This window comes from Falco peregrinus, chromosome 6 (genome assembly GCF_023634155.1).
Source record: "Falco peregrinus isolate bFalPer1 chromosome 6, bFalPer1.pri, whole genome shotgun sequence".
Classification (NCBI taxonomy): Eukaryota; Metazoa; Chordata; class Aves; order Falconiformes; family Falconidae; genus Falco; species Falco peregrinus.
The window spans coordinates 16,613,898-16,638,662 of NC_073726.1; the positions used below are offsets into that span (position 1 = coordinate 16,613,898).

General features: G+C 41.5%; 2 protein-coding genes across 10 annotated transcripts in view; both read left to right on the plus strand.

Moving 5' to 3' along the window:
• Nucleotides 1-14,120, plus strand: part of ATXN7L1 (ataxin 7 like 1) — a 114,586-nt gene extending 100,466 nt beyond the window's left edge. For 8 of the 9 annotated variants that reach the window (XM_055807470.1, XM_055807472.1, XM_027795356.2 and 5 more), the window contains 3 exons: nucleotides 2,891-3,836; nucleotides 8,074-8,148; nucleotides 11,458-14,120. In XM_055807470.1, the coding sequence (XP_055663445.1) occupies nucleotides 2,891-3,836; nucleotides 8,074-8,148; nucleotides 11,458-11,499 (1,063 nt within the window). In that variant the 3' untranslated portion in view covers nucleotides 11,500-14,120. Of the gene's footprint in view, nucleotides 1-2,890; nucleotides 3,837-8,073; nucleotides 8,149-11,004 lie in introns of all 9 variants that reach the window. The other variant, XM_055807471.1, reaches the window with a different exon arrangement.
• An 8,781-nt stretch (nucleotides 14,121-22,901) lies between these two features.
• EFCAB10 (EF-hand calcium binding domain 10) lies at nucleotides 22,902-24,656 on the plus strand. Its single transcript, XM_055807559.1, has 4 exons — nucleotides 22,902-23,029; nucleotides 23,217-23,381; nucleotides 23,638-23,722; nucleotides 24,245-24,656. The coding sequence occupies exons 1-4, from the start codon at nucleotides 22,930-22,932 to the stop codon at nucleotides 24,279-24,281; spliced, it is 387 nt and encodes a 128-aa protein (XP_055663534.1). The 5' UTR covers nucleotides 22,902-22,929; the 3' UTR covers nucleotides 24,282-24,656.
• Nucleotides 24,657-24,765: the final 109 nt, after the last annotated feature.

Below are 24,765 nucleotides of genomic sequence, written 5' to 3' on the forward strand. Positions count from 1 at the left end.
GGAGATATGTTTTGATATCATATTATTTTATAACACAGGTTAGATTTTGCCTAGGTTTTTATACTCGTATCACCCATTCAGACTTCGCTCTGTAAGACGCATGTGTTGTAAGATAAGGAACTCAGTACACATTTGCCTGTGCCTAAGATGGAATATGATAGTTTTTTAGTCCATAGCACCCTTACTGGCTTTGGGGTCTTAAAATTCTGATGATTATTACTCACTGTTGAAGCACCTCTGTATCACGTATGCAGGTTCCAAGCACTATAGGTTTTGGCTGCACAGATACATTAAAATAGACTGCACTTCTAAAAAAGATGCTACTTCTTTCTGATTTAAAAAAAAATATTTGAAAAGCTCATGGCATGTGCAGATAGGATTGATTTTTTGGGGAGTATTCTGCTACAGGATATGCATTCTTCTTCCAATGTAACGACACTAAAGTGCAGTGTTTCATGTCACTGTTTATTATCAGGATTGTGTTATATTCATTGGATGCCAGCCATTAGATAAACAAGGTTTGATTTTTATTTAAATATATTTTTGAAACACTAAAGCTTGGCTTGTCTGACTAACCTGGTAACTTGATAACAGTGCTACTGTGCTGGGAGACATAGTTTGGAAGTGGTTGGGTTTGCCATAAAAGGGTCAGTTTCATGTCTGTTTAGAGACAGATCACACTTGATCTGCGAGGGGTTCCTCTCTTCTGCTTTGTAAATTTGGCTGTTAACTAGTGCCTGTCACCTTCCACAAATAAAACTGTAATTTGGTTTCCTTAAATAGGAAGATTAAAACATGTTATCTATGGGCTTTGTTTGTCAGGAGAAAAGATACTTGGGCACCTGAGAAAATGTGTCACTAGTACCACTACTATCATGAAAACCAAAAAAACCCCTCTATAGTAGTTATATGATACAAGAAATGAACAGGCCTCGTCCTGCTCCCACTAAATCCAGTTGTAAATGTTTTCCCAAATTCTAGCTGTTGGTGTAATCTCTAATATTTTAATGAATTCCATCCATACTTACTTGTCTGTATAACACAGGAAGCTCACAGTGCTTAACCCCTGTTGTATTCTTCTATTGTCCTCAACCCTCCTCTGGACTGATCTTTTCCCATCTTCTCCAAGCAGTGGTATGCGTAAAGCTGTTACTTTATAACTGGTGCTAGTGCAGCTCTGTAGCTGTGGCTAGAGGTACAGGGATGCAAGGCCATGTTTTGAGCATGATAGTAACATTTACAAAGTACTTTTCATCCCTGTTTCTCAAAGTACTTCACAAAGGTGTTTAAGAGTTATTTGCACCTCTTTAAAAATAAACCAAGGAATGGATCTAATAAGCCTCTTTGTGCAGCGAGTCGCAGGCAGTAGGACTTCCTCATTTCTGGCAGCATGGACTGTATGTAATCCCTTATGTAATTGTGCCATAAACAGTGTTCTGTCTGACAGTCTCCATAGGAGGAATACCGGAAGAGAACACTTGTAATTCGGATTTGATTTACGATAAAACAGCACACCTGGTGCTGCTCTTTTATCATACTTCTTTGAGGGCAAGAGTAGGCCTTTAAAAACTGAAAAGATGTCAATAATGAGGATAACAAGGGCAGTGTTATGGTGATGTGCAGCTTCTTAACAAAGAGAAATAGGATTAAACTGTGAATTAACTTTTAGTCTAAATAATGAGAAAAGCTCACATGATAATTTTCCAAGAGACATCATAGAATTCTGGTTCTTTGTTAACACTGCACTAGATAAAATAATAGAAGATGGCTGAATAGGAAGGAGCTTGAATACATTCTACTAATTTCACAGGTAATATTATTAGATTTTATTCTCAGAATAGTATTCAACTAGTTATAAAGCTTATAAAATAGTTTAATTTTTTTGTCAAATTTTCAGTATCAGTGAAATTAATCACTTAGTTAATCGCTTCTAAGCAGCTCTCAAGTGAGCTGTTGGGAATAGCACTGCATTTGGAAAAGGATGAGCTTTCCTCCTTTCCTCTTCAAGCTCAGTGATTAAGTGCTTCACAGCTCCCCAAACAGGCTCATTTACTGCCCTCATCAAGTCTAACCTGTGACTTTAGGTTGATATTGAAACTGTCCCGCAACTTGAACTTTCAAGCAAAACATATGCAATGAATGAAACATGGTGACTGGAGTATTTATAGATTCCCACCATCAGGCATTTTATTTGCTTTTTTTAATTGGTAAAATAGGAGAGGAAAAATGGAAATTAAATTTGTAAGAAAGTGATTAAACTGTAACACTGCACTTAATTGCTACATGGGGCACTTGTGCTGAAACGGAGCTCAGTTCTGGTTTAACAGAGTTACACAGTTTAGGGCTTGTGTGCCATAACAGAAGTTTATAGGGAAAATTATGCTGCAAAAGTCTTTACCTAATCATCTTCTGTTGGGTCTCTGCTGCCTTCACGGATTTAATGTGCCTCATTTCAAAATTAATTCTTAGGAAAATACACTTCGTAATCCAGCTTTCCTGAATCTTTGCAATATTAAAACACATGTGGTTTGCATTTTGTTGTATTAAATCCCAAAGAACCTCATAACGGAATTGCAAGTTTAAAAAGAGGGAAAAAAATCACAAGTAAAAGCATTTTTAAGCTGTTGTAGAATGCAGAGCTGATTTTGAACGGTGAATATTAAAATACATGTGATTGGTAGAATAGGACTCAAAATTAGAATGAACAAGATTTGCCGCCTTTAATAAGTTGGTCCTTCCCAGAAATTGTTTCCTATCTGCATTGTTTGGATGGATTTTTTTATGTATCTGAATCTCTTCTTTTCTCTTTTTTCTTCTTTTTTCTTTTCTCTTTTTTTCTTCTTTTTTCTTTTTTTCTTTCTGTTTGTTTTTTTTTTTATTATTTATTTAGGAAAATTCCTCCTGCAGCAGATAGTCCCATGCCTTCTCCAGCAGCACATGTCTCCACTCCTTTTCCAGCATCAGTCTTACAGCCTTTCAGCAACCCCAGTGGGGTGTATATTCCTTCAACACCTATCAGTTCAAGAATCACTTCTTCTTCTTACATAATGACATCAGCCATGTTATCAAATGCAGCCTTTGTGACAACGTCAGATACGAATTCCATTATGTCGCACACTACAGCTTTTCCTCATGTGGCTGCAAGTCTAAGTATCATGGACTCAACTTTTAAGGCGCCATCAGCTGTGTCACCAGTGCCAGCAGTCATCCCTTCCCCATCCCACAAGCCATCCAAAACAAAAACCAGCAAATCCTCAAAAGTGAAAGACCTGTCATCTCGGAGTGATGAGTCGTCAAGTAACAAAAAGAAAAAGCCGCAGTCGTCGTCCTCGTCGTCCTCATTATCTTTACAGACATCTTCCTCATCTTCATTTTCAGGGTCCCACAAAAAGAACTGTGTCCTGAATCCCAGTTCAACTTTGAACTCCTATCAGGCTACATCTTCCTATAACAGTATGTCTGTGCACAATACAAATAACGGAACAAGCCCACTCAGTGCCAAATCGGAGCCCTCAGGACGGACTTCATTATCCAGTAGTTCAACAGACTCAGTGAAACATATGAGCATGGTAGTAAGCAGTATTGACTCTTCTAATCTGTCTGTATCTTCTCTTGTGCACCACTCAGGGGACCATTCCCTGGGAGCACATAATGCAGTGTCTTCTCTACCCCTTTCTTTTGACAAATCAGAAGGAAAAAAGCGTAAAAACTCTAGTTCTAGTAGCAAAGCCTGTAAAATCACTAAAATGCCTGGTATGAATAGTGTTCATAGAAAGAGCACTGCCAACCTTATTTCTGCGGTGCCAGATCCTACAAGCAGCTCCATCTCTCGGCAGGTAAGGGACTCTTCCAGTTATTTTTTTGCAGGTCATGTCTGACTTACTTGAAATATTTCATGCGTTCTGGAAGGAAAATGCTATGTTTGCTTCAGATGGTTTTACTTCACACAACTTACTTTCTAGTCTAATACAGAAACATATCTGTATTTGTTTTGTACCAAGCATAGAAAGATGTTTTGATAGTTATATATATCTCTACTTTCTTAAAATATTTTTATGATATTTTTTTATTCGATTAATACAGTAGCCATTTGTATCTCTGAAAGTAAAATTTACTGCCCAGAATGGATAAATAATTTTTAGCAATTAATTTTTTATCTTAATTCTCATCTCTCTGAAATAAATTGTGTCATTAAAACAGGAAGATAAGAGTCAGCATTTCTGTTTGTTTCTTTTCCCAAACTTGTTGCTGATTCATTTCTTAGTATTATGCAAGTCCCCTGATTTCTCTTTTATGCAAAACACTTACATCTACCCTTCCTCTGGAGAGAGTCTGAGATGCCTGACCTCAGATGCTGTTTCCTGTTTGAAACTGAAAAAATTAAGAAATTAAGATCTCAACCAGATGACCTTTAGTGGACATTTCGTTGTCTTCTTTACTGTGAATGTGTTCAGAATATTGAAGTCAGTGCAACAGACGAGGTTACACACTCTTCATTTCATTGTCACTAGCAACAGAGCTTTGACTTCCCTTTCAGTGATGCTATATAAGGAAAAAAGTGTATGTGAAGTAGAATTTGGTGGGGAAACTGCCAATATGGTCTTTATAATGATCTACTGTTCCATTCTGCTGCCTTGTCCAGTGCTGTGCAGTGCACAGAAAACAAAGCTTGGCCCTGTAGCCTGGAAGACAAAACCATAGAAAATAGAATACCTTAGAAAATCCGGAGAAGGTAGCTTAGGAATTTTTTTTGTTTGTTTGTGAAACTCTCATTTCCTAAAGATATTGCACATCAAATAGATCTGGAATGGAGAGGGTAAGATCTTGGGCAAGGCAATCCGTATGTAATAGCAGACAGAAATGGGAGTGGAAGAAAAGAATAAATGAATTCTAAAACTGGTATAGTAGACAGAATGAAGGTTTCAAAGAGTGGCTTAGCAGGTGTATATTCTCTTTCCTTCTTCCAGCAGAGGTGCAACTGAGATGACTTGTTTGGCTTTGAAAAATGGGTAGTGGCACATTCTTTCTGTTTTAAGCCTTTTAAATGTGTCCTGCAATCCCAGCTAATCTTTAAGTCACTGAAATCAGTGGAGGATACTGTAAATTCTTCATTCTGTCATACATCTGATTTTTTAAATATGTATGTGCCAAAAAAAGATTAAATTGGCCTAAGATACATGATCTCAAATGGGAAGAAGTAGTAAGTACAAATTGGTACGTCAGTACAAACATTGGTAGTAGGAAATGGACTGTATCATCCTTTCACAGAACACAGACTATCTGTAGCTAGTGCAGTCTGAGGAAGTCTTACAGATAGACGCAGGAGGTTCTGAGTTCAGATTTCAGTTCCCGTAGTGATTAGATCTGCTCCTGTGGGACATCCTTATTCCAGTTTGTGATGTATTTAAGCATGTTGCACAGTAATAGAAGTAAATAAATCACAAAGAATCAATCAGAGGTCTTTTCTGATTATTTGTAAATATGTAATTCACGCTAGTATTTTTTTCCGTAAGTAAAAGATTAAATATATGTAAAGAGTATAATGATATCCTGATTTTTAAACATAATGTTTTTATACACATGTACAAGTGCGTATACATATACATGTATACATGCATATATGTGTGTGTATATATGTAAAAGTTGGTCACACTTTCCTTTTATACTGCTGGTCTTTGGAGCTACACTAGTAATCAAAAATAGGAGGTAAAGTGGAGTTGATTGTATTTCAGATGTCTGGCTGGGAGCCAGTTGTCTCTGTGACAAGGATACTGAATTGTATGCAATACAAAACAGACGTTTCCTACTGCTTATTTGTGCTATAAATACATGAAATTTGTACCCACTTAAGCATATGGGTCAAATAATATTACGTACTCTACATGTGAATATTAAAGCTCTGGAGAATACAACACTTGAAATCACTTTTAAGCTGTGCTGTTTTGACTTGCTGTGTTCTAGAAATGCAATCGCGGTAAAAATTCCACACAAAACAAAATCAGTATTACTTAAAATCTTGCTCCTGTTCCCTGATGTAATAGGGCAAATTAAGAGACTAGGAACATAGAAAAAAAAGTCAAGTGACTGGTGATAGGCTGAGGGGGGTTTATTGTGGGTTTTTTTTCTATTTTAATTAAAGTCTGGCCTGCAGATAGTAACTGAAAGTGTTAACCATTGGGTTTTGAAGTACACTTTATTTTTTAAAGTCGGGGGGGAGGGGGGGAAGATTCGGGTCTTGGCCTCACCCCAGTCCTTGTGATCCTTTTGATACGGCGTTGCCATCATTAAAGACCCAACACAACTGGAAATCAGTCTTTCTTATTTTCACTTTTTCACTGAGTGCTGCAACTGTTTGGTCTGTCTGAATTACCCTTCTGTCCTGGCGCGCTGCCTTTCCAGGTCTGAATGAAGCCAGGGTGGTAAAGCAGCTCAAAGCCGACCACAGTGCCGCAAGCTGTGTTGCTCCTTGCTTTGTCTTACGTAGAGAGGCAGTCTGGTAGCTGCAGGAGCGCTGAGTGAATGAAAGCCCAAAGAAGTGCCGTGTTCCCTCTCAAGATTCTAGGATCTCAGCAAGTCGATTTCCTAGTAGCTGTTTTTCCACTTAGAAGATGGACATGTATTTTATTACGGAAGGGTTTTATGAGTGTTAGAATGGTGGATGTAGGGAAGACAGATGTGCAGGTGTGTCATGGTGTTCTGAGTAGCTAGGAAAGGTTTTACAAGATTGTGTATCTTTAGTCAAGATTTGTATACTGAAGGAAAGCACGTTGCTACTGAGAGAACAGCTGTGGCATGCAAAACAAGCTAAAGGGAACAGGATGGGCAGAGGCTGATCCTTTTAGTCCTTGCGCACCATGGGGGCTGCCCTCAGAACTGGCTGTAAACAACAACTTTAAACATTTCTTCTGGATAGAATGTGCGCCGAGAGCACTGTTTCAAGCAGTCACTGTGTGAAAAAGGGCAGATATGGAGAGGGAGACAAAGGCTACCTTTCACTATACATGTGAAATGGCAAAATAACAAAAAATGTTGCAGAAGGGAAGGAGAAAACCCATGTTGGTGAAAACCCTGCCAGCCAATGTCACAGTCCCACCTATTCAGTAAGGAACTTGCAGCTGCATTTCTCACTGTTTAGAAGACAGGTCCTTGCTTCCTCTCCATCACATGATTAAAGCTGACATTACTTGAAGTTCGTTGACCTTGTGAATAACTATTCAAACTCCAGTCATCTGCCATTTGCAGGCAGGTGTCCATGGTTAATTTTTATTACCCTTGTAACCCCTGAGGAACTACTCTTGACTCAACAGCTGTCTCCCCTTTTCTATCGCAACAAGCATCTACGCTATGTTTATGGGTCATTGTAGAAGACCCGAAGACAGACTGCCCTTGCAGAGTGCTGTAATCTCTCAGGCACTGAAAATACGACGATTAAATATTGCAATATTTTAACTAAGTACTTTTAAAATGCATATAGGTGTACTATCAATTTGCACTCATTCCCAAACAAATTTGCTGATGCAGTAAGTGGAAACAATTGCAATTTTAAACCTGGAGTTTGAGTCTTCTGGTTAACACTTGCTTTATTGAGCAAAAATAAATGAAGACTCTACATGAAAGAAAATGGGTAACTCGGGGCATGCTATGGTGCTTGGCCACTTGCTTTAAACTCCCCAGGAGTGGGAAGGTCCCCTGGGGAGGAGACTGTGACCTTGAGCGCTCTGTGCTCTCTCAGTTGCTGACTAGCTGTTCTGAGTCACTGCAGTAACCAGAGGAACTAGCATTTCAGTCTAGAGGGGTGGGGGTTTACAATCTCTGTTCTCTCAGTAACTGTTCCTTACATTGTTTTCTGACCTCTCATACTATCTGTGTGCCTTTTAAGCGTTAGTTTAAAGTATACAGGCTCCAAGACCTAATTACAATTCTATCCGAAGTGTATTTTTTGCAATAGCAAAATACCTGTTCCAAATGCAAAGCAATTAGTGTGACTTTACACAGGAAAGGGAAGGCCATTACCAGCATCTGTGTTCAACTGACAAATATGCCTCTCAATACTGCTCAATTAATGTCTTTCAGATTGGAAAAAATAGCAGTGTAGCTTTGTCACAATCCAGTCCTTCGAGTACATCAAATCCAGTACACAACAGACAAGTAAGTTGCTTTTAAAAAAGTGTACTTAAGTAGTCTGTAAGTGGTTTTGAAAGATATTATACTGTAAAACCTTAAAACACAATTTCTTTATTAATACAATTCTTTAGAGAAGGTGTCTTTCAGTGAACTAATACTAGATTTCTCCTCTCACCTAATTCTTTTTCCAGCTATTTTCCCATCTGAGATTTATGAATAAAAAGCTTTTACTGGTTTTTCACCACCTGTAATACACCTCAGGTTAGCTTATGTTGGCCACTGGCTGTTGCTTTGGTCGTACAAACTCAGCAGCAGCGGGAACTGTCTGCAGAGGATCCAGCTAAGCTGATCTGGTTTTTCTATCTAACTTGTCCTGCTGAGCGAGATGGCACAGCAGAGTCCCCAGCCTGGCATAGGAAGGACAGCATTTAAAAATAGACCAGAAGTGAAAGCAGCAAAGGGAGGACAGAAACAGGACAGAGAAGACAGGGCACTTGAATATTTAGAGAAACTAATCTGAAAGCATAACTAAGCTAAGCGTAATCTGAGTTCTTCTTAAGACTGCGAGAAATCCTTATCACTCCCGCCATACAGGGGTGGGATATCCATCACACAGACTAATAATAATTGTATAATTATAATAAATACTGTAACTCAGCTTTTTTGTGAGGACAGGTGCTTGACCTGTGATCCAGCCCCCATCTGTCTGGAAGACTGAGGGGCTAGTCTGTGTTTTTTAATATGGCCCCTACTGTTTGACTCTCCAAGTTGAGTAGTTTATCAAGAATTCATTGTCGAGATCCTTGGTGTGAAAAGGTTTCCCACCTCAGCAAGGTGTAACAGCCACAAGCAAACAAAAAATTCAGAGGATTTTTCTGTACAACCAGTCAGTATTTTAGAATTCTGTTATGTATTGTGTGTAAATTATACAGAAGTAGTTATTTCAGATGGCTGTGTGGCTTAGTGTCTGCTGTGTAGACACAGCAAAAAAAATAGTAATGATTGTAGTAATGATAACTCACAACTGTATCCCCATTAAAAATATTCTGAATCACTCACATCTTGAGATGAACTGCCAAACAGTAATTTTTTTTTTCTCGTGGCGCTGAATGCAATGCAGTATATGTAGGGAAGAACTACTCTGAAGGGAATAAAGTGGAAAGTTTCTTCATACCTCTAGGGACTGGCATTTTCCTGTGTGAGACACTGTCATCCAGCTGCCAGTAACAAACATGGGATAAAGCTGTTCTGAAGTGCAAGACTTCTTGCTTTAACCTCTTGCGCCTGTGTTAGTATAAAATACACACTACTCAAGGGACAGAGCTTGTTAGGATCTGTTGCCTAGATCCCATGGGGAAAACCTAACAGTACAAAGCATTGATTTTGTGGCAGCCTTATGTAAACAGAGGCTATCGCTGAGCTTTTCAGCTGCTTGTTCCCAAAGTTTTTATCAAAAGTAGAAGTGTTTGTTTTAAGCCCCACAAACTCTTTATTGTTAAAAATATGTTTCTGTTAGTTTGGTAGTTGAATAGAGAGCCCAGAATACAAATACAAAAGAAAACTGAAATAAAAACTTTTTTAAAAACTCTTAACACAGAATTTTAGTATTTGGAACCATGAATAATGATTACCTATCTAATAGATGTTTGTCACTGTCAAAATAATTCTGAGCTGCTTTGTTGACAGCTTTCATCTCCAGTCTAGCAACTGAATAGTCTCTAAAGAAATTTTAGTCTTAAACTGTGCTATAATATTTCTTTATGAAGGTGTTATTAATCAGGTAACAATAAGTGGATCTGCAAATATATGCTGTGTCAGTAAAGCTACTACTGGGGGAGGCTGAGCTCTCTTGTTCTTAATGTTAGTGGTGTTATAACCGTGATAATCAGGGAGTCCAGGCAAAACCAGGTCTGTAGGCAGAGACAATCTCAGCTGTATTCTGGGGTTTATAGTTGGAAAAATCAGGCAAGTTTTCATGAATACAAGTCAGGACAACAGACTTTTAACAATGCAGTTTGAAGCAGAATTGCAGCCATCAAGCTAAATGTGCATGTGGAGCAGTTACTGATGGCCTCCGCCGTGCTACCCGGCCAGGCAACCCGTCGGGGTCATCTGCTGGCGCAGAGAAGTTGTTAGAAGGGGGTGGCCGTCTCTCAAGAGAAGGGAGAAAGGTCCTGAACTGCACACGGGGCTGAGTGACTGGGTGAGAAGGCGTTTGGGAAGCGTGGTAGGCTGAAAACCCAGTCTGGTGGGAACCTGGGCTCACCTGTGTGCAGCCCTCCGGAGGCGGCGAGCTGCCCGCTCACCCTCTGAAGGTGGCCACTTGGAGCTGAGGGGACACGCAGCAGTGCTGTGACAGCCACCTGCCACTGGGAAACGGCTGTTTCTCATTATGGACTTGGGAGATACAGGTGGGCTGTGGCGGTTTGGATTTCACACAAGTAGCTTCTTTCGGTCACTCCTACATTTGGGGAAGTACACTGCACTGCTGGGCGCTCCCCTGGGCGGCCGCCCCACCGCCAGGACCACTGCAGGGCCTGGCTGTTCCCTCCCAGCGCGTTCAACTCAAGTCAGGGTAAACTCAGACAAATTGTTCTCAATTCATGTTTCATTTGAATGTTGCTGCATCTATTTGAGACCTGAATGGGGGCTTGTATACATAAAAGCATGCCTGTTTTTCCAACTGTCGTAGCTTTAATAAAAAATACATCACTTTTCTTTACAAAACCTACATGTTTGTTAACAAACATTAATGGAATCGTAGTTTTACAGTCAGATTATTTGTGCCTGTTAATACAAATGATGTATTAAAAGCTTGTTTTCTCCAGATTTTATCCTTGTTCTAGGTTTATAACTAATCAAGTGTTTTTGTCTTCATAGTGCTTTTAGGTGCCTGAATGTGTTAACACTTCAAGACCTCAGTATGCGGTGGTTTTTAAATACTGAGTAACTAGATCATTTTATTAAGGGAAGGTGACAACGTGTATGCTGTGTGGGGATTCCTTGTGCATGAAAACATGCTGTGTAGAGGAAACGATTCTTCAGAGTTGTCGTCTAATTGCTGCTCCTTGTTTGTAATGATACCCCAAGTTAATGAACATAAGATTCACCAAAGCTCACTAAAATCAGACGGTCCCAAAAGGAAGTACGATGTTTATTGAAAGCAGTTCCTTCTCTTAAAGGTCTAATGTAATCAGTAAACAGGGAGGGAATTTAGTTCAGGGACTTGAAATACATTCTGGCTTTGAGTTCTGTCAGATGCAGATGTTATTAAACTATTATATACTGAAAGACATTTTGTGATTTTGAACCTGGCTCTGGTTTCTCTTTTAGAAGACATCAAACCGGACTGGTAGAATAAGGACTCTTCCATAACAAGGAAAAGGAACCAGCCTATAATCTCTAGCTCTCAGCAGCCCTACTCCACAGGGTTTTTCTTTTCTATGTCCTGCAGATGGATTTAACCTTTTATGAATTTGTGGTTTTAAACAGAATTAAATTTACAGAAAACTGTAATAGTGATTTGTTTAGTTTTTCACTTGTATTTGCCACTGATCTGTGTGTTCTGCTTGGTTATGTTTCATGCCTTTTTAAAGCTGTTAGCGTTGCAATGCTCCCTTTGTTTCCTTACCAGAACACAGAGGACATTCCAAAAAAAATAAAAATAAAAAAAAAGAATCCAGATCATGATTTGAATTTATTTCAAGGATCTCCAAATTTTTTCATTAACTAAAAATTACAGTAATTCTGTGTTTAAGCTTGTCCTATGGATAAAAATTGAGTGCATTTCTTAGTAACTTGCAAACAGCTGGGGCACTGCAACTTTAGGGACTAATCCTGACTGGTGCTCTGTACCTACAGCATTTAATAATTTCAGTGGGAATTCTGAGTGTTCAGCCTTTTCCAGGATCAGGCTCTTAAGAAATCTATACTTCAATCAATGCATAGAGGATTTTTGCACCAAACTGTAATTAATGTTATCACGGGCTCAACGTGTAAAATCCCCATATCTCGGTGGATTTCTAGACCCTTAAGATCATAGCACTTGATAACTCCAGAAAGCAGTTTGGGTTTGCAAGGACAGGAGTTGAGCAGATTGGCTTGCATTAATAGAATTGCACTGACAGTGTTTCTTATAGGATTACTGAATAATTTTTTAAATAAAATATAGATTTTATAATCGGGAAGCCAATACTAGGTACTGGAACAGTAGTACAGAGGAGTTAATTTTTATTTCTACAGTGTTAAAAGTGCACTTATATGCTGGTTTATTTACATCTTGGGGAAAGGCGAGAGACTGCAAATAGGGAGATTATTACTACTTTCTTTTTTAAAAAAAGAAGGCTTAAGGCAAATTTTAAGACTAAAAATGTTTAAGCAATTATAAACAAGGCTAGACCCTTTGAAAAAAGTTTAGAAATATTCTTAAAATAAATTTTTATAGTGTTAATTTTGTAATAATTTATGTTTTGCTATACTTCAGAGCTAACTGACCGGTATAGTTTCAGAAACAGTATGAAACTTAGGAAAGTTTAAGCAATGTTTATATTTTTAAAATGTTCTTTGAATTATGTTTTTATTGTACATTTCTTCAGACTGAAAAATGTGTACATATCTTTGTTATTTTTGCACAATTTTTGTCTTGTTCAGTTTTAGGAGCAGTACTATGATTTTTTTAATTTATTTTGAGTTATGAAACTGCAGGAGTTTAAAAATCTCAGTAACAAAGTCATCCTCTGTAATCAATGAACTGCTATTTCTAGTTGTTGAGGGAAAACAGTGGTTGTGAGATTCAGTGGTTGCTTCTGAGAAATACTGCTAATCAATGACTGAAGGAGCAATTTTGTAGTTTTAGGAAGCTTTAGCTCTTTCCATGCATCTTTTAATTGGAAAGCTGGAATATGGAGCCTGTCCTTTGAATGCTGCTTAAATTTTTTTTTCAACTGGCTTACACCTGACAGCATTTCAGGAAAGTTAAGCATGAAGTAAAATCCCACAGTGTTCTTTCATCATCAAAGAATCATTATTTAATTATACGTATCAAAAATTTCAGCCTGAAAAGTGAAATGGAAGTAGACATTTGAAAAAAAATGGATACAAACTGGACCAGCCTATAATGCATTATTAGTGTAGCATTCACTCAGTAGTTCTTTTTCTTCCCCGTTTGCCTGAAAATCTTGTGATTTGTTTCCAGCAATAGAGGCTCAGAAGCTTTGGTTGTTCCACATACGCAATGCATAGGCCCGTCAGCCATAAAAAGCGACTTGGATAACTTGTATGCCTTCTTTTGTATTGATGTAACAATTGTAAATAGTGCTGATCGACCTTTGTAGAGAATAGTTTATACAGCATATTCTATTATTGCTGATTCTCAGTGAACTATTGTTTTAAAAAAAAGAAGAAAAAAAGAAATTTTTCTATTTACACCTTATATTTTGTTATGCTGTTGACCCATGGCACTTTAACAAAACTCTGTGGGTTTTGCATAGCTGGTCAGTCATGGGATATATTAAATAACTGTTGTTGCACAGAAATGAATTTGCACCTGCTATATTGTGCTTTCCTACTACAGATTTTAGAACCTTTTCCAGAAGACTTTTGAAGAAAGCATGTCCAATCATTCTAAGAAAAAAAAAATGCCATACTTGTACAGCCAATTTCTTTTCTACAATCCATATTTTGTAACACTAAGTATTTTCATTCTTTGTCCTGCACCTTTATGTATTAGCAGTATCAGATAGAATTCATTCCATGCTTGTGATAATTGTAAGCAGAATAAATGTCTAAAGTAGGTGTAAATAGTAAATTCTATGGCTTACAGTTTAAAAAAGGAAAAACAGAACAAACACGTATCTGATTGATACTGCCATGGTTCAACACCAGGCCTGGAGATATTCTCTAGTGAGCGATTGTATTTTTTGGTTTTTTTGCTTTATTATTATTTTTTTTTTGTAACATGGCTTTGTAAATAAAATAATTTATATGTTTGTAAGAAACAGATGGGTTTTGTCATTATTTATCTTTGCAAAGCAAAAGTGGTGTGTATTGCAAGACTGCCCTTTTTCTTCCCAGAGGCTGAAACGCGCGGTGTGGACAGCCAGCACTGAGAATTCGACCAGTAGTTTGAAAGACCTGCCCAGCTCTCTGTACAGGGCTGAACTTCTCTGGGATTATTTCTGGTGCTCATGTCTGAAGTATTTCTCTATTTACGTGTCAGGACACGTGTGACAATCAGCTACTGCGGTTTTTGCATCGATAAATCCTTTTTAAATTTCTTTGCTTAGCTGAATGCATTTTCTCATTCCTTATCAGTGTAAGAATTAACTTTGTTACAGCTGCTCGATTTACGAATTCTCACTTCAATAAGCAGTACAAATTTATAACCAGTCTTTTTATCACTGTTAATACTAAAAATGCAACTTTTATCTAGGCATTAAGATTCTTGTTCTGTGTAAAGCGTGTTCCAATTACAGATCAAATGAGACTTAAATTGTTCATTTGGCTTGTCAGCTCTGCAGAGAGGATGGCAGTTTTTTCTCTCTCAGAAAACCTCTTCTGCAAATCTGAGGAAGATGTACTTTTTTTTGCTCCTTTTATGAAGTATCTGGAAACTTAGTCTTGGAGATACTGTAGGGAGGATGCTTACAATTACGGTATAATCTTTTTTAAAAACAAGGCATTTGGACTGCAAATTGCATTTTTGTATGCACACACTCAGAACTGGCAGAGGATATAAAAAGCAGGCCTGTGTTAAGGAAACGGTAATCGAAGGATGAAAATTTTACCCTCTGGGTAAACAACTTTGATGTCTTGCATGTTCCGATACCTGCCGCAAAAGCTACAGTTTAACTTCCTCTTTACTGTCCAATTCATGCCTTGGTCTCAGCTGCTTATATGTTGAAACCTTTGTTTATTTTAATCTTGAGTTTGTCTTTTCTAGTATAGAAAACCTGAATGTCATGAAGTAACAGTAGACACTGAAGTTTGATCTGATAGAATGGTCACCATGTATGGCCAAAGAGTGACATTGTGTTTGTAGGATGCTTTGCTATTTCTAGCAGGCATTTAGAAATCAAAGATACGGCCAAGAAAATGCAATATTGCAGCCATGAGTTATTAGTTGCTTGCCATCATTGCCCGTGGCCAGCAAAGGCCAAAGACCAGTGAATTTGTTTTCCAGATGTGAATCTGAGTAATTTTTTAGGACTTGCGTGTTGATTAGAATGATGTACAAGCTGTTCTCTATTTGGAGTTGGGTTTCCCCACCCTTTTTTGGTTATACAACAAGTATTTTGCTTGTAGAGCACTCTTGCTTGTATTATCTAACATGATCTTAATGACCACTAGTTTCAGAGGGAAGTAGATCACACTGTAACTTTTTATTTATTTCACTCCAGTTTTTATGCTTGTTTTTACCACAGAACTATTCATTTTAAAAGAAAGTCATTGCTGTTGCAGCCAGTATCTGTCTTACTCTTCCAAATCTGTCAGGATTCACAACTGGAAGAAATGCCAAATAGTGATTCCAGAAATATTTGGAGGAGATTCGTACAACAGATTCAGACTTCAGAACACAAGAATATTTATTTCATGCAGATTTTTATGCTGTTCTGCTCCTGGAGTACCTCTTGAAAGCTACTAGTCAAAACGAGTACTTTTAAAACATACTTTCCTACGTAGCAGAAAGGTAAAGCTGGTAATTAAGCAGCGGGTCCCTGTCCGCTCTTCAGCTGGAGGATCCATGGTGGATGGTATGCGCACTCTTGTTCTCATTTTGTAACGCATCACAAGTGACATGGGTTGGATTCTGTTGGGGGGGTGGGCACGGTGTTTACGGCTGACCTGCGGAAATATTTACATCTAGTCTGTGATCTGCCCTCCTACGGAAGGGAGAAGGGAAGCTTCCCCAGTTTAGGGGAACCTTGCCAGAAGTAACGGTCAGGATCCAGGAGAACTTGATTTGAGGGGAGGGACACCAGTGAGGGTTCAAGATGGTGCACAACATTCAGCTGCCCCTTTGCAGATTTCCCAAACCTGAAAGATTTAGCGCTGTGATTGAATCTGGATTTGGTTGACTTGGAGCAGTTACTAACGTGGTTGATGTGACACCACAAGAGACTGTTTTTTCAGAAAAGATGCCTGGCATGAACAAAGTGTATTTACAGAGGGCGACAGATGTAGAGGCCCGTTGGGGTAGATACAGTGCATGGGCCTGATGAACTCGTGAGTACGACCCTGTGAGTCCTGTGTCTGTCAGCTGGTTTCCAGCCTGGCCCGTGCTGAGGCAGAGGAGGAAATGTTGACAAGAGTAAGCATCGCTGCAGAAGAGAAAAACCATCACCCCCTCCCAGTGGCAAATTTACTCGGTGTTGATTTGGACAGCTGTGTCACAGGTGAGTACACAGGTCACCGGGAAAGGATTGCTTGGGCTCCAACTTTTAGCCTTTCCCACCACAGATTCAGAATATATAGGCTTGTCACCTTAGTTCTGAAGATATTCTCAACAGCCTATGCAAGAAACTTTCCCTTCTGGTCAGCTCTAGTCTTAAATTGCAACTACTTGCCTTTTTCTTTAGTTTTATTTTGATGCATAATCAATTGGAGTTTTGTGGTGTGTTTTGGGAGGGTTTTGTTTGGCTGTTGTTTTTTTTAAAAAAAAATCTTGAGTTACTCCTTCCTTGTTAATTCTCTTCAAGGATTTGTATCTGAAACACATAGCCTGAACAGTAATACCAACACACTGGGCTCGCTGCTTCGTTATCGATGGAGGCACCACGGTGCAGAAAGCTGGTTTTCCCTCGTGTTATTTTGCAGTGTTTCTAAGGCCTACACAGCTTCATGTCCTGAGCATGGATGCTTCCAAAAAAAAAAAGAAAAAAAAAAAAAAAAAGGGAAACACACACACACCTCCCCCCCCCCCCCCCCCCCCCCCCGCCAGTCATTTAAAGGGAAATGGTCCATTTGTGCTCCTTCAACTAGAATAAGCCAAGTGCATGTTTGCTCCTGGAGCACATAATGGACTCTGCGTCAGGCCTTTCACCTGTAACAGATGCTTGTCTGATGCCTCTTCTACTTTGCCCCCAGCATATTACAGGGCCACACTCCCTGACCCAAACTCCTTTCATCTGCGGTTAAATACCAATGAAGCCTGAAAGATACTAGCTTCTCCATCTCGAGCTTCTGTCCAGACTGGCCTTCAAAATGCCTTAGGAGGTTGCCAAGAAAGGAAAAGGAGAAAGAAACTGAAGCACAAAGCAAGTGGGTCAGCACTGTAATGAACCTCTGGCTCCAGTTCGCATGCCCTGACTTCAGGGGACATCGTGCCAATGCCCATGAGGGAGGTCACGAGTAGATCAGAGCCAGGCTCTGCACTGCTGCACAGTGGGAGAGTGAGAAGCAACGGACGTAAGTTGGTAGAAAAGTGGTTCAGACTGGATGCAAGGGAAAACCTGCCTGCCACGGAGACAGGCAAGCGTTAGAACAAGTCGCTTAGAGAGACGGGTGCAAGCCCCAGCTTTCGAGGTTTTATTTTAAACCCAAACTGGATAAAGCTCTAAGCAACCTGGTCTGACCTCAGAGCTGACCCTGCTTTGAGCAGGAAGCTGGACTACAGACCTCCTGTCCTACGACCCAAATGTGAAGAAGCAACAATGATGATCTAACTCCTCTCTCAAGGACTCATCTTGTAGGGTCATTTTCTCAGAAACACTCCCTAGGGCCTTCTAGGGTGTTTTCCTAATGCCAAACCCCCTTCATTGCTTGGTCTTTATGTTATTCATTAACCAGTTTTTTTGGTAGCTGTAATTCCCACTCAGAGCTCATGTCACCCAAGACCTTATCACTGGCTTTTCTCACTCCACTGTGTCTTTCCTAGATACATACTTTACTGGATTTTTTTTTCCAAAGCTGTCCTTGAGATATAGCACAGTTTACTTTGAATACACTTACCTGCTTTGTTTCCAAAACTGCATAGGATGAGGCAGAGAAACTACTGTCCACCTTAAGTCTTGTATTTTTATGTTCATAGAACCAAGCACTTAATTAACATTCTCCAAGAATGTTAATCTTTTCTTCAGAGGAATCATGACCGTCTAAGGACGGCTAACTGTGTAACAAACTAGATGGCATTATCTTCTAAACCGACTGTCCCCAGTGATCAGCACATCCTCTATTACAGCACATGCAGTACTGCAGCTTATACGAAGAGCACATCTATTCTTGACACCTATGGGAAAACCACCTACATTGGCATTAACCTTCATCAAATATTGATGCCTCCAGAAGTGCTGGATTTGGTAGAGCACGGTTGACATCGGTAAATCCTCCAAGACCTCTTCCTGGTAACTGTGCTTTTATAGGGTACTGACTAAAGTGACTAGTGTTAGAACAGACATGTGGACTTACAGTCAAATACAGGAAAAGACAGAGGTTGCTCATCAGTAACGTGAGTCTTTGGAGACACATAACCCACACGTAGTTTTGCTTCCTAACTGCATGCCCAGCCTTTCTGTTGTTTAAAATGTCTCTTTTGGGACTGGGGCAGGGGGTCAGAGAAACTAAGACAATGGAGATGGATCTCTGATCTCCACCACCCTGTGTAGTGTGAACTCGCTTTACAGATACTGCTAGAATAAAAGCATCTGTGGTCTTCAGAGCTATGGGCTCAGAGCCACACTTGAACAGACAAATACAGTATGCATCTCAAAGAATGACGGCTTCAGCAGGATAACTTCTTTTTTCCCTTTGCCTTTAGCAAGAGTCCCACTGTAGTTCTAGGAAATCAGTTTCTTGGGTTTTCAGCCAACTGGGTAGCGGCCAGTTCTGTAAAAAAGCAAAATCTCCTGATATTAAACTAGTCTTTTTGAGACCTATTTTTACTTCTTTTTGACTTGGAAACAGTAACTGGAAGTATTTTTCTAATTCCCGATATTTAATTTTCCCCAGTATATGATTTCTGATGGCAGGTTCAGTCTGTATTTTGCAGTTGACTAAAAAAAACCAACCAAACACCATTATTCACAGCTTAGCCTTACAACTGCAGGCTCTTGTTCTTGTGGAGGGGACTGGGGTGGCAATGTGGTGCATGCACGCCTGATCCAGGCTACTTCTGTAGGACATCAAGGACAATTTCTTGACAGAAGAGCTCAACAAGAGCTGAGCCGGGCTATGCTAGACACGCTAGTCACACATAAGGAAGGGTTGGCTGGGAACACTGACATTGGTGGCAGCCTTGGCAGCGGTGACTACAAGACAGCAAACCTTAAGATTCTGAGGGAAGTGAAGAAGATAAATAGTTGAATTGCAGCCCTGGAGTTTAGGAGGGCAGGCTTTGACTTCTGCAGGCATTTTGTTGGCAGAATCCCACACAATACTGCCCTGAAGGGCCCAGGGGTGCTAGCTGAAGCACAGGAACAGTCCACTCTGATACGCAGGAGGCTGAGCAAACGTGGGAGAAGCCCAGGATGGCTGAATGAGGAACTCCTGACTGAAATAAAACCCAAAAGGTGAATATACAGACTGTGGAAGCAGGGGTGGGCTGCCCTGGAGGAATAAAGAAATGCTGCCTAGGCATGAAACAGAACTGGGAAAGCCAAAGCTCAGCTGCAGTTGGAATTAGGGAGGGATGTGAAGGACGCTTTTTGTACGTTAACATGGAAGGAAGACTAAGTAAAATGTGGGCCCCACTATGTGGGGCAGGTAACCTAGTGACAAAGGACATGGAAATGACCAAGGTATATTTGGTGCTGCCTTTGCTTCAGGTTTTAACTAGAGACGTCTGCGCTCTGATCTTTGGGCAGAGTCCAGGGAGTGGGGAGTGAGGTACTACCCACATAAGAGGAAGCCTGAGTTCGGGAGTACTTACCTTGGATCCATACCAGGCTATGGGAAAAGCTGGGCTCGATTCAAGGGTGCAGGCTGGTATCATTATAAGGCTGCTATCATCCTTGAAAAATCACGGTGAACAGGGTACAGGGCTTCTAAGGACTGGGAAAAGGCAAATGTGATGCCCAGTTTCAAGAAAGACCCAGGGAACTACAGGCTGCTCAGCCCAGCCTCAATCCCTGGTAGATTACGGAACAAACTTTCCTAGAAGCCATGTCCAGGCAACATGAATTTCCCAAGGAGAAACTACACTGAGCAGCCTGCTTGCCTTCTGTGGTGACACGGCTGCCTGCCGGTACTGAGCAGAGAGCAGTGAATGGTGTTTCCTTTGACCTTAGCAAGGCTTTTGGCACGGTGTGCTTTTGTGTATTCTTACAAGGATTCAAGGCACGGACTGTGAGGTGGGTGGAAGATCAGCTCTACCGCACGACTCACGAGGGCTGAGGTTAGCCACTTGAAGTCTGGTTGGTTGGTTGTTACTAGTGACGTACCTCAGGGGTGACCGCTGAGCTAAACAATGCTGAAGGATTTCATTACCATCCTGAAAGTTGGGATGGGTTGCAGATTCATGGATAACGACAGATTGTGGGGTAGGGAGGTGACTGATACAGGGCAGGGCTGCCCTTCAGAGGGAGCTCAACAGGCTAGAAACAGCCCGACAGGAACCTCATTAGGTTCATCAGTGACAACGGCAGAGCCCTACACCTAGGAGGGAGGCGTAACCCCATGTCATCGAACAAGCCGGGTGCTGACTGGCAAGAAACCCACTTAGCAGGAAAAAGGGCCCGTGGGCAAGCTGAGCACGAGCCAGTAAGGGGCCTGGCGGTGCTGAAAGCTAACAGCGGCCTGAGCTGCCGCAGTGAGGATGTAGGCAGCAGTCAGAGGGAACTGACTGTCACCCTCTGTTTTGGCACTTGTGAGACCACATTTGCAGAACCGTGTCCAGTCTGGGGCCCACTACACACTACACAAGCAGCAGCACATATATTCAAGTGAGGCCAGTGGAGCGTTGCCAAGATGATCAGTAGCTAAAGCATATGATGTGTAAGCATATGCTAAAAAAAAAAGGTTTGTTCAGTTTTAAGACAAGAAGATTAAGGAGGGGAGAGGGGTCCGAGTGCTGTCATCAGCAACAAGATGGGTGATTGCAGAAAAGGAAATTTATTCAAGAAAATAAACTGTGCCTGCTTAACAGTGAAATAGAATTAAAAAAAATATTTTGAGTTGTAAATGAAATTAGGGTTTGCTGGCTTAGTGATTCTTTTGAACCATTCCTTAGAGAAATACACTTCAATCTGTAGTTCCTGTGTTTATTCTTAAAATTTCAGCCTTCGACATATGTATTTCATACTGATTATCTTTGTTGACTCCTAAAGGAGACACCTCATTTGCCAAATGCTGTTTTCCTTCTCCCAAACACTGATTTACCTGCCTTTCTCTCCAGTCTTTCATTTGCTCCTTCCTTCCCTGTCAATCTCCCTATCCTTAGATTCTCATTTTCACAAAAACATTTGCCATGTCTCTCTTTCTCCTCTCTCCTGAGTCTCTCCTGACTGACCAGCTCAGTCTCCTTTTTTGTATTTCTCCGCACTTCAGTCTACACTTTCTCCCATCACTTTTTAGCAAAAAACTTTGCTAGTGCTCTGCAAACTCCACTGAAAGGTGTAGAAAAGTCAAATGCAGGAATGGATTCAGTAACCATGAATTTTATTCCCTAGGAAAAGAAAGTTTCTGTTGCTGCTGGTAGCTGTTGAGGGGGGTAGCTGTTATGAACCTACAGCTCCTCTAGCCCCAGTTAAGAGTTGAAGCAGGTAGCATAACCATTTTAAAATAGTAAAGAATACAGAACAGAGCATGGCTGTACAATCTCTGCAGTTTTGGATGCTGCTTTTCTCCCACTCTTTCTCTAAGGAAAAAGAAGGTGAATTCTATTAATGTCTTGCGATATTTTAGTTTTGGCAAATAGTTAAGTATATATAGTGATCGACTTTCACAGGAATACTATTTTTCTTTACTATATGCTCAATTATCATTATCTATTTTTATTTGATGGCAGATGGTTATGTCTGTAGATTTGCTTGTATTTTCTTTTTTTCTTTAGTGGGACACTTCATTATCTTTCTCCTACTCACATTGGGTAGTACCATAAAAAGGTTCTTTGGTGTCTCTTCTCCGTTGGCACAGGCAATGCTGCAAGCCTCAATAACGATTTAAAAACGTAACCTTTCTTACTCGTAGCTGCTCATCACCGATTTTTGCATACCCTGGAAGTACTGAGCACACACGATCACGTCCCACTAGGTGGCATCTGGACATTTTGCTATCCTCTCGCATTTAGTAGGAATAACCAAGACCATCTTTGGTAAGGGAGTCCGGGTGGCAGGCGATGTACGGCAAAGGCAGCGAAGGGTGCCGGCCGCTTTACTGCACATGGGGAGCGATGTGGCTGGCACCCAGAAGCCTTGCGTGAACGTTAAGAACCATCGCGTGTAACTTGCTTTCCCCACGAATTAATGCAACTGCGGTGCAAAACTCGGCTGGCAGTGATGATTTTCCTGTTCTAGTGCTAACATCCGGGCAAGTTAATTTTTGCTTCCTACTTTCCACCCACCGAGGTAACCCAGGTGCCGCGCCTCACGCCCCGAGCTGCCCGAGGGAGCGCCCCGGAGCCCCGGCCAGCGGCCGCTGTCCCTCCCGCCCAGCCCCCACGTCCCTTTGCCCGCTGCATTTTCTTCCTCGAGGGCTTCCCCCTCCTCCGCCTGCTCCTCCTCGCACGGGCAGCGCCCACTCCCGCCCCTCCGGCTCCCCGAGCCCGTCCCGCCGCGCTCACCTCAGGCGGCTCCCGGCGGGGCGGCGACGCCTGACGGCCGGCGCGCGGCGCGGCGGGGCGGGGCGGGGCGCGCGGTCTCCCAGCAGCGCGGGATGGCGGCGGGCGAGCAGCAGGGCCGCGAGTACCTGCGGCGCCACCGGATCCCGGAGCTGCTGCAGCGCCTCGGCGCGCTGCTGCTCTACCACCGCCCCGGTGCGGCGCCGCGGGCCGGGCGGGGCCGGGCAGGGCAGGGCGGGACGCCCCGTCGCGGCCTGGGCAGGTTTAGAGCCCGGCCGCTCGGCGCGGGGCGCGGGGTGGCCAGGCGTGGGGGAGGCGATCCCGCGCCCCTCGGGCGCCAGCTGAGGCCCCGTGTCCGTGGGTGACTGTGCCTTCGTTGCAGAACGGCCGCGCGAGTTCCTGATCCAGGCGCTGGAGAGGGTGAAGGCGGCGGAGCGGGCCGAGGGGGAGTACCCTTACCTCATGGACGAGGCCAACCTGGCCGCCATGTTCAGCCTGCTGGATGTCGTGGGCCAAGGCTGCATAAGGCCGGCACAGTACAGAGAAGGTGGGTCTCCCCCGGGCAGCAGGTCATACGAAAAGGGTTTGTAATTGGTTTGCACAGTTATTAAAATAGTTTCAAAGCCATGCATATGTATACTTCATAAAAGTATCCATACATCTGCTGCTGCGCAGCTTGGAGAATTGAAAAAGTTACATGTTTTTCAGTTGCATGTGTTTACCTTTTAGTCTGTCTAAGCCACTTTGATGTTAGATCAATGTTTCAAAGACTTGCATAGGAAATCCTCTTCCCTTAACTTCAGCTCTTAAAACTTTGGGACTTAGCACCGATGGTCTGCAGTTCGGCGATGACGTGACTATCACACTGGACGTATTCAAGGAGGAAGTGTAAGTCTAATTGAGAGGGAAGTTTTGGGTGGGGGGATATGCACAGGAGATATTTTACTGAGATTTATTTTTTTATTATTTATAAAACTACATAATTCAAGGACTTGCTGACTTAAGCTTAACTCCTTTACTTTGCACTGCAAGATTTAACAAGGTCCGTTACTGCCTGACCTTGCTTGGCTTGCTGTAGCCTGAGCCAAACTCGGCATTTTCCTCCACCACCTCACTTTCAGGGTCCGCTCAAAGCAGAGCGCCCAGGTTACCGACCCCTCCGGTCAGACAGAGTCATCAGGTAGCCCAGGGGTTCCAGTACTCATCTAGAAACACGGCATACTGGAGCAGTGCTGTCTTTTTGCCAGAGGTAGTACCACAGCTGTAGATTAATCTAGCTCACTTACAACTTCTCATGGCCAAGGTATATAGGTGCTACAACCAGTTTTTTGGTAACTGTTGCTAACACTGAAAGGTAAAGAACTAATTACCCTCATTATCTAACTAGAAATGTATTTTTTTTTGTCTTAGGAAGAAAAAAATGCGGGAAAGCTGGACTGTGTATTAGTTTGAGCAGTGGCCTGCTATATATAGGTGAAAAATGGGCATCTTGCTCAATTCTTGTTTGTCAGCTGTGGATAACTGATTTTAAGCAGCCCTCTCTTTTTCTCATTTCCCCACATCCCGTCATTTGAGCAATCAGCTGAAAAGGACAAATGAAAGAACTTGGTCATGTTCGCCAGGCACTGGAGGTGTATCTTTTAAGAATTGTTTTTCTGAATATTATTAGATTGGGGGGTGTGGGGGGGGCTGTGTGGAATACAGATCTCTTTTTACAGAACTAAAGTAGTGTTTTCGAATTTCCTCCTTTAGTTTGTATCCTACAGTAAGGGGTTGTTACTTGTTAGCTTGTTACTATTGAATAAATTTAAGAGTTGAACTATTTCTGAAGCTGTTTTTAGTTTGTTGGGCTTGTGCCATAGTGCTGTAGGGGTGTGTTTCATTCTTTTTTAAAGGGAAGACCAACTTCAGCAAGTTACAACAAATGTCCA

Excerpts from the sequence above, each read along its gene's own strand:
- EFCAB10 (XM_055807559.1), top strand. The coding sequence starts at position 22,930 with ATGGCGGCGGGCGAGCAGCAGGGCCGCGAGTACCTGCGGCGCCACCGG. Across the intron at positions 23,030-23,216 it reads GCTGCTCTACCACCGCCCCG|AACGGCCGCGCGAGTTCCTG; the intron begins GTGCGGCGCCGC and ends CCTTCGTTGCAG. Across the intron at positions 23,723-24,244 it reads GACGTATTCAAGGAGGAAGT|GAAGAAAAAAATGCGGGAAA; the intron begins GTAAGTCTAATT and ends TTTTTGTCTTAG.